Genomic DNA, 26,379 nt, shown 5'->3' with positions numbered 1-26,379 from the left:
TATCAGAGACCATGAATTTAGCAGCTTAAAGCAACATGAATATATTACCTAATGGTTGTGGAGATCAGAAGTGTCCAGTGGGTCATTGGGCTGCATTCCTTCTGGGGCTCCACGGGAAAGTTGTCCGCTTGCCATTTTAGCTCGTAGAGGCTGCCTGCGTCCTTGCTCATTGCCCTGTCCTCCACCTTTTCTCACTGCAGCTCACTCAAGACTTGAGTGCAAATTCTGATCGTGGTTACTGCTAAAGCTTTCTTTTCTTCACCTTGAAAATTTCCCCAGTAATGCATGATGCCAGTAATTCACAGAAAACTGTCTCATGTGACCTACCTGTTTCATACTGGAGGACCATGAAGAGCATTTAGCACACCATGGAGGACATGGATTTGTATCTGGACATGGATTTTCCTATGGCCTGGCTGTTATCCTAGATATACTTTGAAATATATCCCTCAGCTGGGCCTAAGTAATTTCTCTTGGGGTCCCGAGAACTACCTACCCAGTCTATTTCTCAGACTCCATACCTTCTAATGTATCCTCTACAGCAGTGGTTCCCAAACTTATTTGGCCTACCGCCCCCTTTCCAGAAAAAATATTACTTAGCGCCCCCTGGAAATTAATTTTTTTAAAATTTTAATAGCAATTAAACAGAAAGATATATGTATTAGTGCTTCTACCTTTTTCGTAAAATATAGTAAAGAAAGGTGTAAATTAGAAACATTGAATTTTGAAATTATGAAACTATTTATTGAACTCAGAATAGAAAGGTAATACAAAAAAAGTTAAAACAAATGCACCTGTGGCCATCACCCCTCCCCCCCATCGTTGCAGTGCCCACCAGGGGGCGGTAGCGCCCACTTTGGGAATCACTGCTCTACAGCATCACTGGGCTTAGAGACTAGAGGGGCCTTTTAAAAATGTAAATATCATTGTGCCATTTTCCTGATAAACACCACTTTTTAGCTTCCCATCACACTCTGAATAAAATTAAAATTCCTTAGCATGGTATACACAGGTCTCCATCCCTCTCTCGCGCTTCTCAGGTGCCCTACACACCCCTAGCTCCAGTATTGCCACCATCCTGGCCTTTCCCAGAATGTTCTCTGCCCTCTTCCAGGACGGAATGATTTCTGACAGCTATGCTATCAGATCCCCTTGCTTGGAAGTGCATTTATTCTTCTTCCTCAGTAAAGAGTTGGCTCCAGGGGCCAATCCTTTTTAAACCCATAATATTTAGTGAGAGCTGAATGTTACACAACTGTGAATGAAAGAAGAAGTCTACAAAGTCAATTTTAATATCCTACATAACTAGTCTATTACTAAATCTTTTTAACTGCAGAAAAAAATCTCCAAACATGAAAGCTTAATGCACTTGTGAGCCTTGAAATCGGAGCTTTTTAATAAAAAAGATGAAACTATGGAATGACACCCCCTCCAACACTAACACATTTAGACTGTCAGCCAGGCTAAGGTGTGTGCAATGTTCACTGTGAAAGGGCTGATTAAGATGCCTGATTCTTTAGCTAATTGCAAATCTGTCAGGTGACTCAAGACCTGTGTAGGGCCTGGACTCCCCAGGTAGAAACGATTCAGTTTATTAAATTTCAAATTGTGTTAGTGAATTGAGTAAAACCAAAAAGATTATTTATTGAGAAAAAGAAATCAACTTGAATTTTTGTATCATATAATAAAACAACCAATTGATTAATCAGATCTTTCCCTGTTGTTCTCACTGTGCAGCAGTCTCGCAGGGAATGAGTAGACCACCCAGGGGATGGATTTAGACTCTGGAGGTGGTGAGAACATGAGTGCAGAGCTGATACATTTGGCTGTGTGGTCTTGGGCAAGTTACTTATATTCTGAGTCTTCTCATAGGATCCCTATGGCCATTAAACAAGGTAACACATGGCAAACACCTACCATAGTACCTAACAGAAAGTGGGAACCTACAAACAATTCTGAAAGACCTTCCAGACCCATGAGTGTAATATAAAAATAACTGTCGCTTTGTGACCTTTCAGGGTATAAAAATATTCAGGGTATTTTTTTTCAACCTATAAGAATAACTTTATGAAAATAAGTCAATGTTCCATTTATTTAAAAAAGTGATCATTGAGTTACCTTTAATGAATCAAAAATCCTAATGTTCACTAATTATCACCATTTTATATGAAGTTTTCCTAAACAGTGTTTCTTGTGTGAATAACTTATTTTTCCTTCTTATAATGAAACCGCTGAGGTCTAGCAATACCATCAAGATGTTAGAATATTTTCATTCAATTAACTTAAATTATGTAATGTGAAAATGACTGCCGGCCAGGAGGCTGATGGCCAGTGTCGTTCTGGTGGGAAATTATATTTCACACGTCGGTTTATTTAGTTAGAATTTTCTTGGGGTAATAAAAATAGTGTTATATAGAAATCAGTTGCATCTAACCTCACACAAACTGCCATAAATGAGTCTTGCAAATTCTACACTGACTGACGGCGCAGCGCTCCCAGAAGGCACCTTTACCGTAAAATAGGGCTAGAGCAGTCCTGCTCCCAGTGAGTTGTGGAGAGCTGAAATGCTCCAGATAACGGATTTAAAATAACAGAACAGTGAACATTTCAACTATTTGGATTGGAACATTTTCTGATTGTATAATGCACTTATTTTTTCCTTCAACGGATTTTATGTGGATTAGGATGCAAACTTTCGTTAATGACTCGTGATAAGGAATCCAATCCAGATCTTAGGGTTTGAATTATTCCCTCTATGTCACTCCTGGGTTCGCTTTCCTCTGTGTAAATTTGCCGACAACATGAGACATGGTACTTTCAATGACCTGTCACAGGACATTGTTCTGGCAGGAATACTGTCCAGATCAGCAAAGATGGAGGTCTTGGCAGAGACCCCAGCACCACCACCTCCTCCTCCTCCGGCCATTCATGCAGAGTCCGCCAGGATCTGGCCTCTGCCATCCCGTGTGCAACCGGGAGAGGAGCTCAGGGGACTGGTGAGGCGGAGGAGGGGGTGGTTCAGAACCATGGCCCGTGTCGTCAAAGTTTTTGTGGGCCAGTTGACGCCGTTTGGAAAATCTGGAAGGATGTCGCTCAAAATGTCCAGGTCACATACTGATTGTTCAGTGCAGATGTGAGACAGCGTGTGTCCTCTCGGTGCCAACAGAAGGGAGGGGCCCGTGATAAAGTCAGTAAGTTAAAGCTGGCCTTGCTTGCTGCCATTGCTATATTAACTTGCATCACAAATGGGAGGAGAGAGGAAATTAAAATATCTAAATTTATAACGGGGGTCTAGGGCAGGGACTGGCAAACTATGGCTTGCAAGCCAAATCTAGCCCACTCCCTGTTTTACATAGCCCACAATTATGAATGGTGGTTATGTTTTCAAATCATTGAAAAGAAATCATAGGAAGAATGTTTTGTGACAAGGGAAAATTGCATGAAATTTAAATTTCAGTGTCCATAAATAAAGTTTTATTGGAACACAGCCATGTCCATTCATTTACATTCATCCATGGCTGTTTTTGTGCTATAACACCAGTTGAGTAGTAATGACAGAGACCATATGGCACACAAAGCCCAAAATATTTACTACCTGGTTTTCTTATAGAAAAAAAATTGCTGACCACTGGTCTAGAAGAATAAATTTTCTTTGTCTTCTGCCTTGAAATTACTTTTTTTTAAGACTGAGCAAGGGAAAGTAAGGCTCTTTCTATGCTTATAAAAGCCCACCCACTCTTATAAATAATGGTGAGGAATTATTCCCAAATCTCATGGTGGAAATACCAACAATGTATGTGTATGTGTGTTTATGTCTACAGACACTAAGTATTTAAAATACTTAAATGTATTTCAAGCTGACCACCACATGTGATGATAATTATGAACATAAATTTTCCTTGTAAAAGGATAATATTTATGAAATTATGTCAATAACTTAAACAACACATCTCATTTTTTGTAACCTTCCCCTTAGCCAGCCAAAGGCATCCATTTACATAATAGTGTTCAAAATTTGTTAAATAGGAAAGAAAGGGAAAGAGAAGGTAAATGTCCAGGTATAGATGACCAATTGGGGATTTTTTTTAAGTACATAAGGAGACAAGGGTCTTGAGAATCTGAGGATTTTCTTCTTTACTTAGGAGCCATGCCTATGTGACTACAGGCTTATGATAAGCCATTGGTAGAAAGAAGCCATGAATGATGTTAGGAAAGTCCCCGACCCCTGGGAAAAGGGAAAGCATGCCCACTCTGCCCTCATGGAGGATGGGTAACAGAGGGGTACACATTTAAGAAGCAATAGTGAGACAAGTGTGTTCTGGTTACTCCTTACCAAGCTCAAGTCCCAGAGGGAGTGAGGAGATGGGAGAGTGTCAGGAAATCCAGGATAAAATCAAAAGCAGAGTGATCCCTGGCCGGTGTGGCTCAGTTGGCTGGAGCATCCTCCCATACACAGAAGGGTCTCAGGTTTATTCCCGGTCAGGGCACATACCTAGGTTTTGGGTTTAATCTCTGACCAGGGCACCGGTGCCAGGAAACTGATCAATGTTTCACTCTCACATCGATGTTTATCTCTTCCTTCCCCTCCTCTCTCTCTAAAATAAATAAAAATGCATGTCTTTTGGTGAAGATTTTTAAAAAAAGCAGGCTGGGGTTTGCTCCTTGCTCTATAGGGGACTGTTGGGCGGAGACAGCCACAGTGTGTGACAGTGCTCCAATGTGAGGAAGCCAGTTAAAATGACAATAAGGGGTGGACTATATATATAGCACTGGGAACTTCTCTTGGCTCCTGTGTATTGTAGAGGGACCTTCTAGTAAAGGGTCTCTCATGCTATACATGCAACCAGGATAATAACTGCTGGTGCTGGCTGGCGGGGTTGCCACATTGAGGACGATTTACCTTGTAGCCAAGGACTGCGGATAGACTGCTCATGGCAAGCAGACTGAGGAGCGGGGGAGGGTAGGAATATCCACAGCCCCCCTCCACACGCCCCCAAGAGCCAAGGTAGAGCTGGGAAAGGGAAGGTCACAGTCCCTTTCCAAACTTAGAGAATAAACCATGTGCTTGCCAACCACAGACTTATGCTCAGGCCAAGAGAAAAGTCAAGACAGATAATAGAATAGATATAGGAAAATAGAGCCTGTGTGAGGATATAAATATATAAATCACTCCCTTATATAAAAAAAGTGAACTAAATTTGGTGCCAGACTTTGTGACTTTTTATGCTTTCTTAAGAAGTTGGGGGTGGGCAGTGAAGATTTCCAGTCTTCAGGAGGGCTGAGGTTGCCAAGTACATTCTAGATGGAAGAGGCAGAATGGCACATAAACTAAAGAATGGCTGCATCCTAGTTTTGAATATTACCTTGGAATAGCCCTGTAGACTGCTACAGACGTGATGTCCATTTCAAGCCCAATTCAAATGGAGAAGCCAAAGAGAAAAAAGATGCCAAGGATGAGTTTCCTTCTTGTCCTTGATTACAAAACTGTGCTACAGCGGCATGAAGGGGAGCGACTGCACAGACTGAACGGTCGGATAAAATCAGAAGGAACTCCAATGCACAGTTCCGAGGGCACATGCGTGCGAGATACAAACCGCTGCTGTTTAGGAAGAGGACACTGTTGACCCGTTTGCTGCAGGAGTGGCTAACACGGAGTTCATTTTCCACGCTGCAGATCTGATTGTGTCTGTTACATCCAAGTTCCCTGGCTCTCGCCCTCACATAATACACAGCAGGTGTTTACAAACCAAGGTCAAGTGTGCATTCTGTGTCCCTGAGACAGAGGAAACTTAGTTGACCCAGAGTGAGTGGCAGTTACGATCTCTTCCTCATTGGCCCCTTATGTTACCAGCATATAACCAAACACCAGCTATCCGAAAAGGAGAAAAATTAAAATGAAAGATACTTTTGACAGCAATTATATGGGAGCCCTCAAAAGAATTCCTAATGATTTACAAACTTTAAGGGTGACTTAAAATTTTTCAGCCCTAGCCCGTTTGGCTCAGTGGATAGAGTGTGGGCCTGTGGACTGAAGGGTCCCTGGTTCAATTCCAGTCAAGGGTACATGCCTGGGTTTGGGGCTCGATGCCCAGTAGGGGACGTGCAGGAGGCAGCCAATTAATGATTCTCTCTCATCATTGATGTTTCTCTTTCTCTTTCCCTCTCCCTTCTTCTTTGAAATCAATAAAAATTCATTAAAATTTTTTTTCAAAACATTGTATGGCTGGCAAAGGTGAGAAGGGGAGTAAGAAGACAGAAACAAGACAAGAATGCTCTGTGTTTCCTTTCCTCTCCGAAAACCTTTCTCATCTAAAGATCATGTGGCCTCTGAGCAGCAAAATATCATGTTTCCAGGGTCAGTTCACTCTCCCTGCTGCTCCACACCCTGCTGAAAGCCAGCTCCTCGGGGAGCCCAGGAACCAAGCTGGCCTCTCTTCATTCTGCAAGCGCTCAGAAGGAAATGCCCCTGGCTGAGTAAGGGGTGGAGCTGGGGAGAATCCGTCTACCGTCAAGGAAGTTTCAATTAACTGTAGATGCCAATTAATTTAATTTATATTTCTGCATGAAAAATGTCACTCTATTATACATGTGCTGGAAAAATGCCAGGAGCTCAGGTTCATAAATTACATCTCTACTGACATAGTATGGAATCATAGACTAACTGGATACTTATTAAATGCCCACCTGTTCTTGAGGGCTACGCCTTGTAGAAATCTAGCTGAAATAAGGTCTGTCCAGCAGTGTCTGTCTCTACTCTGATCATCTGACAACCTCCCTTACCCTCCTCTGCTCCTAGCTTTGGGGGCCTATCTTAGAAGAACAATTCTAAACTTGAATAATCAATACTCAGTTGCCAGTGGTTATGAATGGGCACATTGAGTGAATAAGGGAATGAAGGATGGAGAACTGTAAATAATCCATTCCAATTAACCAGGGCATAGGCCTATGCTGGTTAGCAGGAAACTTGCCATGATTATTTGACTGTAGATTCAAACCAGCTGGTGCTGGGTAATGCCTACTGGTTCTGAAGGCCCTGCTCCGAGCCAGATTTGCTACACATTTTGTTTTGAATCCTACAACCACCCTTTAAGGAAGGGACCATTCCCTTACACCCCAACCCCTTGTTTTAGAGTCATGAAAACTGAGGTCCAGGAAGCTGAAATGTCCTTGCTCAAGGTCACATGATCAGAAAGAGGCACACTCGAAGCCCGACTTGTCTGATTCAAAACTAGAATTTTCTTTCTACTGTGCTGGCTGATTTTTCTCTGCATCACAGCTCTATTCTGGTAGACAAGTCTCACCAGTATCTCCATGGGGGATGGGCCCATAACTGCCCTATTCTAACAGTGCCAACACACTGGACAGTTCTTGATGAGCTACATTTACAGTTAAATCACCAGGAGTTGACGCTACAAATACTCCTGCTCAGGAGAGTTACCCTGCTCTCCCCTGGTGCAGCTCCCAGGCACTCAGCTTTAGACAATAGTGCGACATATGTCAGTTGTCACTCGTTCTCAACCAGTCATCTATTGTTTCTAGTCAGTTATTTACTCAACATTTACTGAGCACTCACTATGCACCAGGATGTAATAAGGAAGGAGGACGTCAAACTACTGGGGAAGACAGATGACCTATCACAAAATTACAAGGAGGTATGGTAAATGCTCTATGCTTTCTAAGGGAAAACATTGATTTTGTCATTTATTCAGTCATTCACTGATGCCCTCTATGACTACTTATTGAGTGCCTATGATGTGCTAGGCAACAGGTCTGCTCTACCATGTGCAAGCCAGGGCAAGAGTAGACCTGGAGGCCTCCAGCCTGCCTCGGCCGCGCCCCCTCCTACTTCCCATCCCTAACTCCATCTGGTACTGCAGGGGGCCCCTCATGTTCCTGTTTGAGCACCCTATTCCGTGTTTACCAATTTTTAACCACCTTCCCCTAGAACCACTTAAGACCAGGAAGAGACTTCTGTCCTTAGAAGCAAGCCCGGGTTCCCAAGCCTGTGTGGGATTGCTGGGGTCCCGAGGCCCAGAGACTGGTAGGAAAAGGGAGGAAATGGGCTTTGGGTGGGCCTGTCCCTTTGGCTCAATTCATTCCTTCCCCTGTGGTTGGAGGCAAGGGCAGAGGAGGCCCAGAAGGGCTCAGAAGATGGTCCTCAGACCAGCAGCCTCCCTATCAGCTGGGAGCTTGCCTGGATATGTAGAGTCTCAGGCCCCTCTGCAGACTCTGGAGATCAAATTCTGAATTTTAACAAGGTCTCCAGGTGACTCCTATGCACGTTTGGTTTGAGAAACACTGCTTCAGGAGCCCTGTGTCTAATCCCCTCTATATAAACCCAGAGTCTGAGGCCAGCTAAGCACTTGGTGGGGGAGGGGTCCCGCTTGGGGCTGGGAGCATACTTCTGGGCACCTTGCTATTCTCTAATGGTGAATATATCCCAAAGCAAATTTGAGAAAAAAATATCTTTCCAGCCACTCAGATTGACTTGCTCCTAGAATAAGAGATTTATAATGAGTGATCCAAGAAAGAGAATTCCAAAGTCATGGGCAAAGCAATTAAAGGAAGGTTGGTGATAACTCATCACTATAGGAAAGAAGTTGAGGGAGGGTTGAAAAACTTCTTGTTTTCTATTTTATTTCTGGAGCCAGTGCAAACCAGCTAGAGGAGCTTCCATAGCCAAGACTAATTGTCATTTTTAATTTTTCACTTCTGTATTCCTTTGGCCTTTTCTCCTCCTTTCCTGAGTACATTTTAGTTCCCACCCCTTTTGATGCACCCATTTTGCCGTTTTTCTTCACTTCTGTTTTTGCTTTTCTTAATCTTTCACTTTGCTCCAAAGAAAATCAAACAAAGAGAAGTGAACAGGACAAGGTTTGAAAACATGGTATGGTGCTAGTTTCATGTGGTTGCAAATTTCTATCAATTAAAAACAAAACATTTTTTAACAAGTAATTTTTATTCATACATAAAATATAGAATTGCATTTTGATTTTTATAAATACCTTACAACCAGCTACAATTATTACCTTATTGCCAATTGAGGCCTCCCTCTCTCCCTCCCTCCCTCCCTCCTTCATTTTCTTTCTCTCCCTCCTTCCCTCCCTCCCTCCCTCCCTTCCTTTCTCTCCCTCCCTTCCTTCCTCCTCCTTCCCTTCCTCCTCTTTCTCTCCTCCTCCTCCTTCTTCTCCTCCTCTTCCTTCTTATTCTCTCTCTCTCTCTCTCTCTCTCTCCCCCACTCCCTCTCCCTCTCCTTCTCTCTCCTCTCTCATTTAATAAAGCAAATCCCAGACATATCATTGAACTCATTTCTTATACAATTTCCTGGAGGTAGGGCCACAAGAGAATGTAGGCAGAGGAAGTGATCTCTTATATTTTCTTCATCAAAATATGGAATTTGTATTACTGAGATAAGGAGAAATATAGAATTTCTAAAACTGCTACATAATACCTCAGATGGTGTAGATCTTATTTTCCATCTCCACACTCTCCCCCTAGAGTCTTTGAGGGAGGTCTATGAGAACATTTTTTATATTCTTTTACTATTAAAGTAGTAACAGAATAATAGAAACTTTGGGTGTTCATAAACTTAAGAGGAAGTGTATGTTCTCTTACTGTGCCCAAAGAGCTTTCAGAGAACATCCCTTTTGCAGTTAAAATTCGTTCATGTTGCCCAGCTGGCATGGCTCAGTGGTTGAATGTCGACCTATGAACCAGGAGGTCATGGTTCAATTTCCGGTTAGGGCACATGCCTGGGTTGCAGGCTTTGTCCCCAGTGTGGGGTGTGTGGGAGGCAGCCTATCAGTGATTCTCTCTCATCATTGATGTTTCTCTCTCTCTCTCTCTCTCTCTCTCTCTCTCTCTCTCCCTTCCTCTCTGAGATCAATTTTAAAAAAATGTTTAAAATTTGTCCATGTAAAATTTGAGGAGATATTCTGTGTCAAGGAACCAAACACATTTCCCCATGTAGCCCTGAACAGATTGTCATAATGGTTTAAAGGCACTTTGGATCAGATCTATGGAGTATCAAATAATTTGAAGGTTTGGGTATTTTCCATTAGTAAATATTCAGCGAAATTTGAGTTAAATACCCTCAAAATCAGTCAAATAGACAGAGGCTTTGAATGAGGGAATTAATTATGCTGGTGTGCTAAGGAAAAGAATCCCACTGTGGCATGGAGAATGTAATTAATGGGAGGTGAGTGCCAACAAATCACTCCTTAAAAATATTAATGCTATCACAGAACAGCTGGATAATGAGAGAAACTTGACCCTTGGGGGACTAGCAAGGGTTGCCGTAGCTACTACAGAGCTTTATGCAGTTGTGATGTAATGGAATTCCTCTCAATTTAACAAAAATAATATTAAGAGGTGTGGTTCTGGGCAAGTTATTAGCCGTAAACACGTCTTTGTAGTTTTATCATCTTATTATAATCACTATGTCTCACTTTTGCTGTGGTTCTAAATGACTTTCCCTCTTAATTGCTCAGGATATATATAACCCAAACGACACTCCTAGAAAACAACTTTTAAAAAGCCCTTTGGCGTGTAAATAAAAACACAGTCTCCAAGTAATTTCTGCACAACAATGTCCACATGCTTGATTTTTAAGTCAAGAAAAAACTGTCCCATTTCATCCATTGTCTGGGGATGAAAGCCTGAGTTTAACTTGGTTTTACTTTAAAGCTTATTATTGTCCCAAGAAAACTCTAAGCGAGCAATAAAGTTAAATACGGATTTACACAGTCCCACTGAACATCTGAAATGTTGGGCGTTATTTTGACATTCGCATAACTCAGTGCTAATCCTGATATTTAACATCAGAAATCAGTAGTAGTTCTTGACTTGGGGTATACTTTAACTTAGATTTTAAAAAAGAAACCGTTCCCTTCAGTGTGTATATATTTACGCTCCTCTGAGCCATCTGGGATGTTCCGAAGCCGTAGGCGTGGTCAATGCTTTTTATGACCGCACGTTTTCATTTCTGGTCGCAGCCAATTTTGTCTCTTTTGGTTCACTGGACTCACCAACATCTAAATCAGGAACGGACATTCAGCGCGTTTGACAAATCGGTCGAGGTACGCGGGCCGCATTCACACATACCAGTGCAGGACCAGAGGAAGTTCAGGATGCAGTAAAAATAAATTCTTAACACCAGTTTCATAAGGCACTTAAGCCGCTCAAGGAGCAGTGCCCCCGAAAATAGCACACAGGGGACGCATCCTTTAAATAAATGTGTTTCTTTGCCCCAACAGAAGTTCAGATCTGCTCCATTATCATTCATTTTGTTCTTTGATTTCCTTCGCGGGCAAGTCGTGCTCTTTGAGGTTTTGCAAGTTGCCCTGGCGGGTGAGTGGAGTGACCCTCGATTCTTCACTCAGCGGCGCGCCGGTTAGGCGGGTGGGGGAGAGAGTGCAAGTGTGTGTGTTTGTGAAAATGTGCCGGCTCGCTGCCGGGGGGAAAAGTGGAAACTTGGTAGCAATCTCAGTGCACATATTGGCAGCCCCTAAAAATCATGCTGTCCGTCCAGAACCCTTAGAACAGGTGTCCTAGGAATGAGTGCGGATGCACGCCACAGGCGACAGAACTGACAAACCTCAGCGCTGCGGTGATTTTGATTAGATGCATAAAAAGCATCAACCCGCGTCGACACCCTCGCACCAACGCGCGTGGATAGGCACAGACACCGGGTGGCCCCTCCTTCATTCTGCGGAACGTTCTGAGCGGAGCAAGAGTTGGGGGGCGTGTGGGGAGGATCTGGACTTTTCAGGTTTAGAGCCGAGACGTGGGGGAGCGCGGTGGGCGAGGGGCGGGGGCGGGGAAGGCGGAGGACCGGGTCCACGTCGCGCCCTCGATGATTAGCTCCAGCGGCGCGACCCGGGAGGGCGGACTCTTTCTTCACCCTCGCCGTCTCCCCCTCCCTCTTCCCTTTTAAAGGACGCCTGGAAGGCAGAGCTGTCAGCAACAGGAGGCCGATCGGACTTGGCCGGCCCGGCTGACTCCTGCTCCCGGGACAGACCGGGGCGGTTGCCGCGGGGCCGCGTGTCCCGGGAGCCACACGTGGGGCGCTCCCATTCTCCCTCCTTTGGGCTCCGCTCCGGACCTGCCGAGTCCGAGCGCCGCGCGGCCCTGGCGTGGCCCGCCCCGGGCGCGATGGCCCCGTGAGTCACGGAGAGGGAGGCGGCCGAGGGCTCGACGCGCCCCCCGCGGCGGGAGCAGCCGGAGCGGTATGAGCCGCGCCGAGGGCGGCGGCAGCGGTCCCCGCAGCCTCTTCTGCCGGCGCCTCCCGCGGGCCCCCGTCCACTTGCCTCCGCGCACCATGCCGAGCCCCGGCCGGCGGATGCCCCAGCGCAGCCCCCGTCGCCTCCCCGGCCCCCGCTAACGCACCCGGGAGCGGCCGCGGCCCCCGAGGCAGCCTCCCGCCCGCGCCCCGGGGGAGGCGGATCCGCGGGGCGCCCCGAGCCCCCGCTGCGTCCCTCGCTCTCCCGCCGCGTCCCCCTCCCGCCGCCCCGGGCGCGCGCGGCGATGGGGGCGCTGCTGGCCGTCTGCCTGCTCCTGGGCTGGCTGCGCGGGGGCCCCGCGGGCGCCCAGCCGCCCGGCGAGTATTGCCACGGCTGGGTGGACGCGCAGGGCAACGACCACGACGGCTTCCAGTGCCCGGAGGACTTCGACACGCGGGACGCCACCATCTGCTGCGGCTCCTGCGCGCTGCGCTACTGCTGCGCCGCGGCGGACGCCCGGCTGGAGCAGGGCGGCTGCACCAACGACCGCGGGGAGCTGGAGCCCCCGGGCCTCCCGGCGCGTGAGTGCGGGGCCCCGGCGGCTACTGCGGGGGGGGGGGAGGAGGGGGAGGCCGGGCGCATGGGGAGGCGCCCAGGTGCCCCTGGGTCTGTGCAAAGTGGACGGAGCAAGGGAGGTGGAGAGACCCCGACGGAGCGGGTGGCCGCGGCTCAGGTCAGGGGGCCCCATCCTTTTGCAGCCCCGACTCCCGCTCCTCGCGGTCCCCGCGGGTTGGGCCGAGGGGAGTTTGCGGGGACCGCGAGGACCGCGAGGACCGCGAGGCTGGCCCCGGTGACTCTGGGGAAGCCGGCGGGGGCCCCCGGGCCCGCGGGCGGCTGCGCAGAAGGGCTGTGGGGGCAGCCACTAGGCCGGCCTTGGGTTCTGGGGGTGACGAGGACGCCCTATTGCGGGGCCCATCACTCCGGAAGGTGCCGAGGGCGCAGAGAATGCAACTTGTGGGGCGCGCTCATCTGCAGCCCCGCAGCGCTAAGGAACTTCAGCCACGTCTCCCCCGCTTTGTGGTCTTTTGGTAGCGTTTCTAAACCGCTCTTCCATTTTCCGACTTCCTTTCATTTCTCTGCATCGAATTACCCTCTGCAGCCCACCCCCTATTGTCACGCCTTTCAGAGAGGCCGGGGTCCTCGCCGCGGAGATTTAGAAACCGGGGTCGCCGGGGCTTCCCCGCCCCCTATTCTCACGTCGGAAAACACGGGTCAAATTTCCGCTCACTTCAGAGCGGAATAAATCACAACCCGGCAGAGCAACTTTACACGCTAACAGAAAAAAAAAAAAAAAAAAAAAAAAGACCTTCCCACCTGAGGCCGAACATCAGGGAAACCCTTTAGAGCCCCGGGCGATGGTTTTACGGCCCGGAAACCAGAGGAGCGGGCGGAGCTGAGCGCCCCGCACCCCCGACTCGGGCGCGGGCGGAGGTCCGAAGCCTGGGAGAGACGGCCCGGCCAGGCGAGGAGAGGTGGGAGAGAATGAATGAATGAATGAATGAGGCTGGCGCTCCCCCTCCTGCCCCCGCCAGGACAGGGGTGCGTAACCCAGAGGAAAGGGGAGCCCGCTCTTCCCTAGAATTTCATTGGACTTCCAAGAAATCCAGCTTTGGAGGTCGGGCTGCCCAGCCTAGAGGAATTGGGAAGCGGCTACTGGAGAAAAGATCACCAGTGGAAATCGGGCACTCTAGGCAGCCGGTCAGAAAGATACACTTTTCTCACCTCGGGGCACCCGGTTGCTGTCCGTAGGTACAGAGTGAGCGTAAGCGACTAGTCTACTGCGGGGGACCCACGGGCTCTGCTCAGAGGGAGCGCAGCCCCCACACTCACTGAGCTGGGGTCTGGCAGGTCCTCACCGGCTGTGGCTTTGTGGTTTGCCAGCGGTGTCACCTTGGGCCAGTTACGGGACTGCTCTGGGCCTCCTCTCACGGCTACAGTGGGCATGCCACTCTCAGAGGTAGGCCGTGGATGGCACGCGAGTGCAGGGACGCTGAGCAGTGCTCATTCTACACCCCCCCGCCCCGCCCCCCCCCCCTTCCACAGGTGTTACCAAACCTGGCCGAATGGGTGGTCCACTGAGGAGCTTACACCCACAGAAATTAGGGGTTGATAGTTCCCTGTCACCCACTGCCTCGGGGAATGTAGAAAATTGTCTGGTATCTTTCCATATCTGGAAAATAGAGCATAGCATGCCCACCTCCACGAGACTTGAATCAGATGACAAATAAAAGAGAGCCACGCAGAGGTAGGGCCTCGGGCAACAGGTTTTCTTTCTTCTGTCTCTAAGCTGGAGGCGGCCTGCACGTGTGGCTCTATCAGTCAGGGTGTGCCGCTGGGGTGGGACATTTCCTGTCTGCCTTGTAGACAGGAAGTTGGGGTTTGCTCTGCCGGAAGGATGCTCTCACACACAGTCTGGGCCACCAACGCCACGATGTGCATCATGATCTACCTAAAGATCAGCCTCACCTTGGCAGGGTTTGTGTGGGAGTTGAGAGGCAGACGCTGGCTGCTGGAGTAGGCATCCCCACTTATTTTTGGAAACATCCAGAGATGACCATTTGTGATGCATTAGGAGACACAGTTAATTGGGGCCCACTGTGGGTTTCTTCATACAGCTCTTTCCATAGTCTGGCAAATTCCAGAGGGTCTCATTTAACAGGCCTAGTTCTCTTCGCTTAGATTGGAGATTCTGGGATGGGAGATGGATTTTCAGCCTCAGCTATGGGTCAAAGCCCTAAGGCCCCACCGTGATAAAACTACTAAAACCCGGATTTAAACCCAGAGTTACAGTAACCAAGAAAAACCCACCGTTTCCTTTCCTCGGTGCGTGAACAGGATCGAGTCTGTTCCTTCTGACTTCCAGATGTGCAATATGATGGCTAATTGCTAACAGAGGCTACAGTATCAGTTTCCTTCCTCTCCGCTAGGAGCAAGGATATTCCCTCATCACAGTTTACACTCTAGAAGTTACCAGTAACAAGCTCTGAGAAGTTGGGCCTACCAGTGGGAGTACTGAGCCGCCCCCCTCCCACCCCTGAGCTGCCCGGAGTTTGGGAGACCCCTGTCCCAGCATCTGTCTATGTCCCTTTTTTTTGTTTGTTTTTGCCTTTTAGAGCCTGTCTACGTCCCTTTCCTGATTGTTGGCTCCATCTTCATCGCCTTCATCATCCTGGGCTCTTTAGTGGCCATCTATTGCTGCACCTGCTTGAGACCCAAGGAGCCCTCCCAGCAGCCAATCCGCTTCTCCCTCCGCAGCTACCAGACAGAGACCCTGCCCATGATCTTGACCTCCACGAACCTCAGAGCACCTTCCAGGCAGTCCAGCACAGCCACCAGCTCCAGCTCCACGGGCGGCTCCATCCGAAGGTTCTCCTTTGCCAGGGCAGAGCCAGGCTGCTTGGTGCCCTCGCCACCTCCGCCGTACACCACAGGCCACCCCATCCACCTGACCCAGCCGTCCGGTTTCCTGGTGTCACCCCAATACTTTGCGTACCCGCTCCAGCAGGAGCCCCCACTGCCTGGGAAGACTTGTCCAGACTTCAGTTCCAGTTGACAGGCCCCGGCCATCCATCCACCACGCGGTACCAGGGCAGGCGGGTGGGATGCTGCTGTCAATGCCACAGATATTTGCGAGGAAACATCCCTGGAACCCAGCGATGCCATGGAGGAGAGTGTTAGGAAAATACGACGCTTTCTAGTCTTCAGGTTCCTGGCTCCAGTCACAGCATGACTGTGTTAGATAACTGCTTTCTGGCTTTGAAAACATGGTGACCAGTACATTTCAATTTATGCTACTTTTATTCAAAAGATACAATAGTTCAAACTTTACAGTTGCCATCGGGTTGAAGATGTTTTATTGGACAACTCAGCTGTACTGTTTAGAAAAAGTCTACATGTTCTTTTCTCATTATAAGTTGTTTAGTGAATTATAATACAAATATATGCATAAATAAGCAAAGGGCAATACCTGGTTGTGCTAGTTATTGTTGAAGGTCCACTTAAAAGAATTTACTACTAAGTAAACAGGGGACAGTGAACGACCTATTTATGATTTTGGGAGCGACCTAACCATGAATAATGTTAGCATCGTCAGAAACAGTTACTTTTTAAGTTAATAATTAAATTGTGTTCAAACTATAAGAGCTTTTTTCAGAATACAAGATTTTGATAACCACAGGAGGCGTTTAAAGTTTTCAGTATTTACACAGCTATTCATGGTAACACAGGACGTATGTGAACGCATTTCCCCCACCCACCTGAGGGAATATTTATTGCAGACGTTTTGTTCAGCAATATTTTCTGTTTAAGTGAAAGTTGGACAGTTGGGTCTTAAAACATTTATATGTAAAATGAGTTATGTACAAATGTAAAGATTTATAATTTAATGGATTTACCACATTGACGGTACTAATTATTTAGTAGTCACACTGTAATTTTTTATGTTAATATTAACTGTGGAGTTCAAAGTCCAGCTACTGGTTATAATCATCTAGTGTTACATATTGCAAACGTCACTGAGTTCCATGTCTGATGACTATGCATTTGGGCATGTATCCTGCTGGGTTAGAATAAATAAAATACTTGTTTTCATGAAATCTATTTGAAATTTTAGAGCAAAGCGCTTCATTTCATCTCTTTAATGATACTCTTTGCTATCCAATAAAAGGAAAATTTTTACTTAACACTTCACATTTGAAATGCAAAGAAAAAAGATCTCACATTGATTTTGAACTACATTCAAAAGCTATTTCCTGCACTGGGCTCATGAAAGCAGTCAAGGAAGTGAGTTTTTCTCGAGTATCAGCTGGTGGGCTGCATGCCACCCTCAGACGTGTTGGGCTATTTCTCCTAAGAATCTGGATTTCTGGCTTCTTGTGACCCATAGAAGATGTGTACTGCCCTAGGCTCCGGCTGGCCCTTTTCAGACAGGACACTTGACATTTGCCAGCCTTCTGCCTGGTCCCCCCCTTACCTGGCCCATCTCCCTCAGTTCTGTTACCTGCCTGGCTCCTGTAGATGTTTGGGAATCCAGGCCTAAATGAATTCATACTATCACAGGTCACCCTTAGCAGCTGTTTTCAAATACAGTTAAGAGTAAAATTCGGACCCAAGAGTCTCTTGGGCCTACCTTTCTGAAGTAAGTTTAAAGATACTGAGCCTTTGCCCAGTCTAATGGCCAAGGAGCCCTGCCTTCCAGTCTCCTGCTTTCTCCTGTATCTCAAATTAGCCCCCATAATGAAGGAACAGAAGAAAGAAGGAAGGGGAAGGGAGAAGAGGAGGGAGGGAGGGAGAAAAGGCTGAGCATAAAAGGATGTACATTTGAGAACATGCTCTGGAACACATTCTTCTGTCATTAGACTGGTTTTATTCATGTTCGTTAAATATGGCTCTTTTTATATTTTTAAGTTAATCGTTACCTGGGCTCTCATGAGCCACACACCATTGTAAGTATTTATCTGCACTCACTTATTTTATCCTCCCAAAAAGTCAATGGGGAGTTACTGTAATTTCTATTTTACATTTGGAAACAGGCACAGAGAAGTGAAGTAACTTTCCCAAGATCCAACAGGTTATTTTTCCGTTGATTTTCAGAGCGAGCAGAAGGGAAGGGGAGAGACAGAGAGAGAAACATCTGTGTGAGAGAGACACATCGATTAGTTGCCTCCCGCACGGGCCCAACCAGGGCCAGGGATCGATCCTGCAACCGAGGTACATGCCCTTGACCTGAATCAAACTCCAGCCCCTGCAGTTTGTGGGCTGACACTCCATGCAGTGAGCCAAACCAGCTAGGGCTGCGTTGAGGTTTTGACGCTTGAAACCCCCTGCAGAGCAGAGCATGAGGCCCAGCCCCTCTCTCTAAGGCGGAGATTGTCAACTCTGCTGGAGCCAGTGAGCTCTCCTTAGAACAATTATTTTGTGACATCCCTTGAACTGTCCTCATGTGAAATTCATAGATACCACTACTCATATTACACATGTAACTGAAAAAATCCATACAATGCCCTCATGGTAAATAGAAGAAAGAAAGGAAAAGTAATTGATTTCAAAATATAATGGCTTGAGCAGACTAACCAAGGACTCAGATGCAAACCTCTTACACAAGATAACTGGCATGTAACATTTCCAAATCAGGACAAATGCAGGTTTGTTTTTTTTTTAAAATATGTTTTTACTGATTTTAGAGAGAGGAAGGGAGAGGGAGAGATAGAAACATTAATGATGAGAATCATTGATCAGCTGCCTCCTGCACACCCCCTATTGGGGATTGAGCCCACAACCCAGGCATGGGCCTTGACAGGGAGTTGAACTGTGACCTCCTTGTCCAAGGGTGGATGCTCAATCACTGAGCCCCACTGGCCAGGCCAGACTGATGCAGGTTTGCTAGATTGGCAACTCAAACACCACAGTTGTGCTGCTGCTGTTTATGATTTTTTTCCAAACAAAGCAAAGTTTGATATTCTTTTGATTTGCATAGTTGTTCTATATCTGGAAAATTCAGTGTATATTAAGGTAGTGCAAATATTACCTTTTAGGGACAATGGGGTTAGGTTTTTCCACCAAAAGGAGTGGTGGGACATTCCAAAGTCATGCCTTTGATGTGTGGACTGTGCCAGGTATTGCAGGATCTCTCCCATGAATGCCCATAGCACACCTGCCCCAGCCCCAAACATTAAGGAGAAAGATGCACCCACACAATTTCACAATGTCCTCTAGGGGGCAGGACTGCCCCCACTGATAACCATCTAGGACTTGTCAGGTTTCTCAAGTAGCTGTACTTTTATTTGCCATCCCTTTGGGGAGCAGTTTTTATCTCTTAGGCAGAATAATGCTGAAGAATGCTGAAAGCTCACATCTGCACATTTCCCTTCCTTAGCAGCATGCTCCCATCAGTCAAGTTCACCGGCTATAAATTGTTTAAAATGAGGCCAGCATTGTGCACCTTACTGAAATATGGCATTCAGTGACACTGAATCAAATCATATCCCCAAGTACTTGTTGACATCTAGTACATGTCTTTGCACTTCTCTCTGGAAGCCAGGTAGCTGATAATATTATTATTCACATCCCAGGGTGAAAAGGCCATACTGTGGCAGATTTGCAGGAATCGTTCCGTTCAACAATCACATGTTGGACACACTAATGGGTCAGGCACTGTGCTAGAGGATGGGAGTAACAAGGTGAAGAACATGCAGTTCTTCTTCTTCTTTTAAAAAAAATACGTTTATTGATTTCAGAAGGGAAAGAAACATCAATGAAGGGAGAGAAACATCAATGATGAGAAAGAATCATTGATTGGCTGCCTCCTGCATGCCCCCCACTGGGGATTGAGTCTACAACCTGGGCATGTGCCCTGATCAGGAATTGAGTCGTGACCTCCTGGTTCATAGGTCGACATTCAACCACTGAGCAACACTGGTCGGACTAACATCCAGTTTTGATTCAAGGAGGCACTTTTCCCATGGACTTTAGGCATCACAGCAACTATGTATGATGTTATGGGCACCTTATAAAAGAAGCACGTTATCTTTCCTGCTTTCTGAGAGCTCACAGCCATGTAGAAGATGAACCCCTAATCCAACACTTAGAATTGCAACGACAGGGCAAGTGCATGCAGAGCACGCTGGCAGCCCAGGCAAAGGGCACCTCACTCATCCTGGAGGCGATGAGGCTGCACTGAGCAGGGAGCGACGAGTGGGAGCTGAGTGAAGAAGACTGGATGGCCAGGGGGAGAAGAGTCTGGAAATGAGGGGAAGACCACAGAATTCACAGGGAGGCAGAGAAGCACCCACAGTGTGAAAGGACAAGGAGCATCTTGGAAACTAGACAAAGAATTCAAAGAAGAGAGTAGAGAGACAAGCAGGATCAGATAAGAGATCTTGAAAACCATGGTGGTCGGATGTTTATCAAACACAAGAGGGAGCCTTGAAGGGTTTTATGAGGGAGAGTCACTCGATGACATCTTCATATTGGAAAGATTAGACAGCCAAGCTAACATCGGGTCACTTCAGACTCCCAGGAGGTGCTCACCGCAGCCCGCCCCGCTACAGAACACGGAGGGAACTGCTCTGATGCTTTGTTACCCTCCCAAAGAATTTGAGTCTACATTCTTTACGACACCTACCTAGAAGGCCTAATTTTCTCAGGAAAATCTATTGGGGGAACTGTGGTTAATTGTGAACTATTGTACATGTCTTATAGATAGAATGGATTGTAAGGGTCAGTAGTGTTTGTGCTACATCATGAGAACCCAGGATGATATAAAATACAGATAGAAATACTACATGACAAATATCTCTTCCTTTACACATGGGAAACATAAAACCAGAAGGTGAGTTAGCACGGATTTTAGGGTCATAGTGTCTGGGTTAGTTTTCTGGCTCTTACTTATAAACTGATTGACTTTGGGCCACTTCATTTCACTGTGTGTGTGTGTGTTTTTCATCTGTAAAATAGAAATATTAATGGTACCTTACTGTTTAGGGCTGTCATGAGAAATAGGTAGTTAGGGTCCCTGCCTCATATCACTTGCATTCTAGTAGGGAGGGAGCTGTGTCGTTGTTAATGATAAATGATAGAAAGCAGATGAAATACCCAAAAATAAAAATGAAAGTTTAAGTACTGTGGGAGGGCAGGTGTAAATGTTGACGGGAGTGCAGGGAACAGAGAACATGGTCCGATGGTTTGACAGAGTTGGTCCATGATAATCCATGGCCTCCTCTGATACCTGGCTCATTTACCATTATGGCCTGGGACAGAGCACCTTCCTACCCTGTTGGGTACTAATGGCCTGTGAGTTTATGTTATCATCTGCATACCCCGCCCCCCCCTCCCCCCCACACACATTTAGTATAGTAGGTTTGCTTTAAAATGGTTATTTCATTCTAAAGCCAGCAGATTGTAGTTTTCATTGTTCAAATGGAGAGACTGTTGCCTCTTATTTTCCCCGCCTCTCCATTCTTTATTGATGTCATCATTAGCTCCTTCTCATGGTGAAGAATTTCCCAGATTGACTTAAGTCCATAGGAAATTTCCTGCCTAAAATGAGATAACCAAAAAGGCTCCTGAAAATATACACAATCATAATTAGCAATCTGATCCATTTCAATGAGTCAGTTTACCTTTGTATAACCTAAAAAGTTGACTGAGTATATGTTCAGAAAAAGTAAGAATTTATGGGCATCTTAAACTATCAAGGAACAAATCGTTAACATTTTTTATATGTACATGGCTACTTTAAAATTGCAATTAAATATTCGTTATTAATGAAGTTATTCTGACAGAGAATTCTTATTTGAACCGCTAGTTACATAGTTTAAACGTGAAATAACAAGTGAGTGTACCACAGCGGTAAGAATACGAAAGCTTCTAAACGAGGAAGCATACTGAATTTACAAGAATTCATTACAGGTAACTTTTCTGTCTGCATATTGTTTTGCTGTGGTTTTGCTTGGGGTAGTCACACACCACTGTTGTCCCTGAGAAGACTGGGAAAGAACTGGGGCCCTCACTCGAACACAACCAGGGGCACCTCACATTGCTTCCTCAGTGTCTGCGAACTAAGCCTCTGCCAGCAGGTCGCTCGAGAGCAGCTCGTTACCGGTTAGCCAACCATGTCTATTTTTGATGGAACTATTGTTGTCATTTCTGATGTTTCCTGTACTTTTGTGTCACATGGCAATTTCATCATTTTCTGGTTACTTCCTGCAAATGTAATGGCTAAACCGAACCACTTTCTCATGAACTGAAAAACACACACAAAAAAACAAAAAACACTGGTGGGTTTAGAGACCTGAGAAATTTACCCTGGGGGGCGGGGGAGGGGAGCTGCTCACTTGCAGGCTGATTTGCATATTAAGGGGGGCAATCCTGGAAGGCTTTTCTGACTGCAGAATCAGAATACAGTAATTTCACTTAAAATAATATTTTCTTTCTGACACTTAATTGCCAAAATTCTCCTTCTTCCTAAACCAATGTTAATATACTCCACCCCACGTTTCCTTTAGGTGGGTAAAGAAGAAGGGATTTTTATATATCACTGGGGTTGTAAACAAAATATGTTAATAAAGCTATTAAATGGATACCCCTTCTCAGACTATATAGTTATGTGGATTTGAAGGTTTTATAAAACAATATAGTTTCTAAAACTAGCAATTAAAACTTTAACAGTATTTTTTTATGTAATGGTAAAGTTTATTTCATTTTTAATAACAATTAGAGGACAAAATGTTTAAAATTTGCAGTTTAAAACATGCACATTCACAAAAGGCCAATGACACGTAACACTGCATAGAACGGGTTATTACTCAACTTAGTAACTATTTATAAAACACAGTGCATTGAACATCGACATAAACAAACCTGAGAAAACTACTATGACCACAGATTCAACACTCTCCACTCATGCAGCTTCACAATTTCTACAGCAGTTTCGGCAGGAATGGCTTTTCATGGGGCTGAAAATGCAATTTTATCACTAATGCAAACTGCAATTTTCCATAGTAGCTGCCTTGCAAGGCTGCCTGTTTTTTTTTTTTTTTTTTTAACCTAATAAACTTGAAAATGTGAAAAATGAAGTTTCAAGTAGTAAAACAAGAAGAAATAGTATTTACTGCAGTTATGGCTTCTATTCTAGAACCAAGAAACATAAAAATATTTATTATTATTTTTAATATTCTGCTCACATCTTTGCAAGAGCAGATTTACCTATGGAAAGTTGCTGTTAATTCAGAGTAAGCAAGTATGAAATTTAGCTTTTTTCCTACTTAAGGGAGATTTATTTGCTGAGTTTTGTGAGCTTTATTAAGAGATTCTCAGAGGCCAGCTAAACAAAAGTTTCAATTAAATTTGTTCAAATTTGTTTATAAAATAATTTACTTATTAAAAAAAGTTGTGCAGCAGACCAATTAATTTGTCCACTGAATATTAAATTCCAGGTAAGCCATGATAGAATTTTAAAAGGAAAAATAAACATCAAGATTTACAGCAATAGCCATGCATTGGCCTGAACCACTTTAAATATTAATTCATGCAAACCATAAACCTATCAAAAACACAGCTGCTCTCATACAGAAAATAAATCAAGATGGAAAATGAAAAACATTTATTTCCTTTCCTTTAAAATTTAACTTACATTCCATTTTCATAGCTGTTGAAGGTTAATTAAAATGCAGCAAAGTAGAACTAAGTTTCACAAGTGACTTCAGTTATTTTAATGCGAGAAAAATCAGACTATGGTCTCTTTAAGAGGCATTATAGAAATATTCATCATTAGAAAGCATTACTTAGGTAACAAACTGTATGGTGTAATGTTACATTAAGTAACTGACAAAAAGAATTCATAGGACTGGCCCATATGATTAAATGGGGTGGGCATTTTCTTGATAAATTTTGTAGATGATTATGAGATTATAGACTTACTTGATGATACAAGTTTTAAAATCAGGAACCGTCCAAGAGCAACTACACAGAAATAAACACTAACGATTATTTTGCTTTGTAATAATGATGACCTTGTTATAAATAACTTAAAACTACGAATATACAATCTATTACTTTCAGACTAGCATTCGTTTTCTGAAAGAGCATTTTAAATGGCAGATTATAAGTGACGTACAATGCACTCAATGCCCAACAAGTTACCCCGTGACTTTCCTATTGGATGTTCAGGATGCAGAATTGCAAAATTAAAATATAAATGTAATGGTCAGAATAGATGCTTAACCCCCTCCTCCCTGGAAATTAAGAGGAATCACTGATTCTAGTGAATGACCACACAATTTATGTAAATGGCTAATATTATTGAGCTGAATACAGTTCACCTGACTTGATCAGGAGAAGCTTTCCATTAACTTCACGCCCCTGCTGAAGCAGGCTTGCATCAGACAGAGTGGGGAGTGGGAGGGTGGGCACACAGATCTCATTTTAAATTTACTACATTCCTGAGAAACACCATTTCCCTGCTAGCAATTTCTACCATATAGCATCTTTCTGGGTGTGAGACACCAATATATGTTTATATGTTATATAAAACATTTAGAAAGTTCATGCACAGGGTCACTGTGTACTATTCAACTTTTCAATCCGAAACGAATGAGGATTTTCTGCTGTAAGTAGTATTTTCTGAATTGTAAATATTGAAAGCAACAGTGTTAGCATTTGCCAGTGTCCCTACAAGGGACTCTTTAGTGGCAGAGTACGTGTCCTTTATTTTCAGAAAATACACGTGAAAAGCCCCTTCAACTGTTTATTGTAGTCCTGGTAAACTGTGTGACGGTTTTTCTCCTTGGGCAGGTTGAAAAACCAGTGGGTTTTCTCTAATCCAGCACTATGAAGTCACTGCCACCACAATGTTATATTTTAAGTTTCACCAAGGAGATCACTCCCTGCTGCCCCCGGCCCCCCAACCTGCCCCACTCCCACCCAAGAAGCAAAAAAATGGACTTAATATTCATCATTCAAATACAGGGTCAGGGGACAAAAGAAGCATAAATTAGTCCTATTTCTGATCATGATCCTATACATTATTAACCATGAGTATTCTACTCATATTGAAGAGCTCCACAGAAACAATCCATGTTTCGAGGTAAAATAGAACTTTTCGTTTTCTGAAGTCATAACATTAAGTTTTATTATATTCATCATATTTTCCCATTAAAGCTTTGGAGAAGAATGCCACCAGTGAGGTGAGGGCAAGTGGGAGCCACTGGTGTCTGTTAACTGCTATGAGGTGTTCTCTGGAGGGATGTTCGTCATTCTTGTTTAATTTTTGTGGTTGGACTTCAACTGTCAGGAGACCCAGAAAAGCCACTTTCATAGATCCATTCAGTAGATAGTCAAGGCCTGTGACTTCAGAATTTTGAGGACGACCTTACACCTATGGCTTTGCTGGATGTTTTGATTCACGATTCTCTTCATCTAAACCCCAAGTGGGAAGAGACTGGGAGGTGAAGTATGTCAGCTCCTGGCCCCTTTTAGGTTAGAATTATGTATGTGTGACAGCCTCTCTTATTTGTAGAAAATGTGGGAGGCATGCTTGTAACCAAATAGCTAAAAATACAGGGAAAGGAAAGGTGTGCCGCCTAATTTTAAATCTAGATTGAGAAAAAGGGTGACGAGAATGTGAAATTATTCAATTCAAGGAGTGATTTGGGAAATCACCTCTCTTCTCAATTCTAGTTTACTTTTTTTCTTTTTAAAGAGGAATTTCTACCTATTTTGCTGGTAAGTCCACTTAAAGGCAAACAGGCTTTTTGGGAATAAAAGGCAAAAAGTTTGCATCAATCTCCGAAGTGTATCTGAAAACTAGAATTCCTTTTTAAGTTCTTCCTGAATGAAAGAATTATTTTAAAAATAGTATAGAAAACTGGTTGTGGTTTTAAAACAGCCCCTTCACCATTTATTGTTGGTAGCAAAACAGGCATTTCAGATGCCTTGAAAATGCTCTAAATAATGAAACTGAACCTACAGTTTGGAACATATGAACAAAACCAGCTCATGATGAAAAGTGTTCTTTGATGGTAAAGTTATAATAAGGCTTGAGTAGCATAGGTATTTTTTTTTTAATGGGGAAAATGTACTATTTATTTGTGCCAATTAGCAGCATGTGACCAATTTTGGGAGCTGCTTGACAAGTGAACTGTGAAGTAATTCTCAGCCTTAAGTTTCAGGGAGTCAGCATAACACAGCGTGTGCTACATAAGACAGCAGGCGTCTCTAGTGGGAACGCACAGGGAGAACCAAATCACAGGACAAAAGCCCATGCGTTTGTCCGACATGGTATTTCAAACATCCCGACAGAAGCATGAGAAATCCCATGTGAATACATAAGCATATTTTTCTTAAGAGAGAAAACTTTAAGACAAAATGATAATCACTCCATCTAAAGCAGAAGCCAGATTTTTAGAAACGTCTAAATGATGATGAAACCTCATTAGAAAGGACTGAGACATAAACACAGTTGTAGAAATCAGTATTGTAACGACAAGAGTCACATTACCACGCGTGCCCTCTGACTTGAACAAATACACAAGACAGACGAGAAAAAAGCATTTGTAAGGCCAAAGGTGCAACATCACAGATTTTAGTAGCAAATGCCTTG

At 44.7% G+C, this 26,379-nt stretch overlaps 1 protein-coding gene across 1 annotated transcript; it reads left to right on the top strand.

The window, feature by feature from the left end:
- Nucleotides 1-12,525: 12,525 nt before the first annotated feature.
- SHISA3 (shisa family member 3) lies at nucleotides 12,526-16,876 on the top strand. Its single transcript, XM_070410640.1, has 2 exons — nucleotides 12,526-12,802; nucleotides 15,395-16,876. Exons 1-2 carry the CDS (start codon nucleotides 12,526-12,528, stop codon nucleotides 15,832-15,834), a joined length of 717 nt encoding a protein of 238 aa, XP_070266741.1. The 3' UTR covers nucleotides 15,835-16,876.
- Nucleotides 16,877-26,379: the final 9,503 nt, after the last annotated feature.

The sequence above is a fragment of the Myotis yumanensis genome, unplaced genomic scaffold (assembly GCF_028538775.1).
Source record: "Myotis yumanensis isolate MYYU_CA2020_CCGP unplaced genomic scaffold, mMyoYum1.0.hap1 SCAF_1, whole genome shotgun sequence".
Lineage (NCBI taxonomy): Eukaryota > Metazoa > Chordata > Mammalia > Chiroptera > Vespertilionidae > Myotis > Myotis yumanensis.
This window is presented reverse-complemented; position numbering and strand designations above follow the sequence as displayed.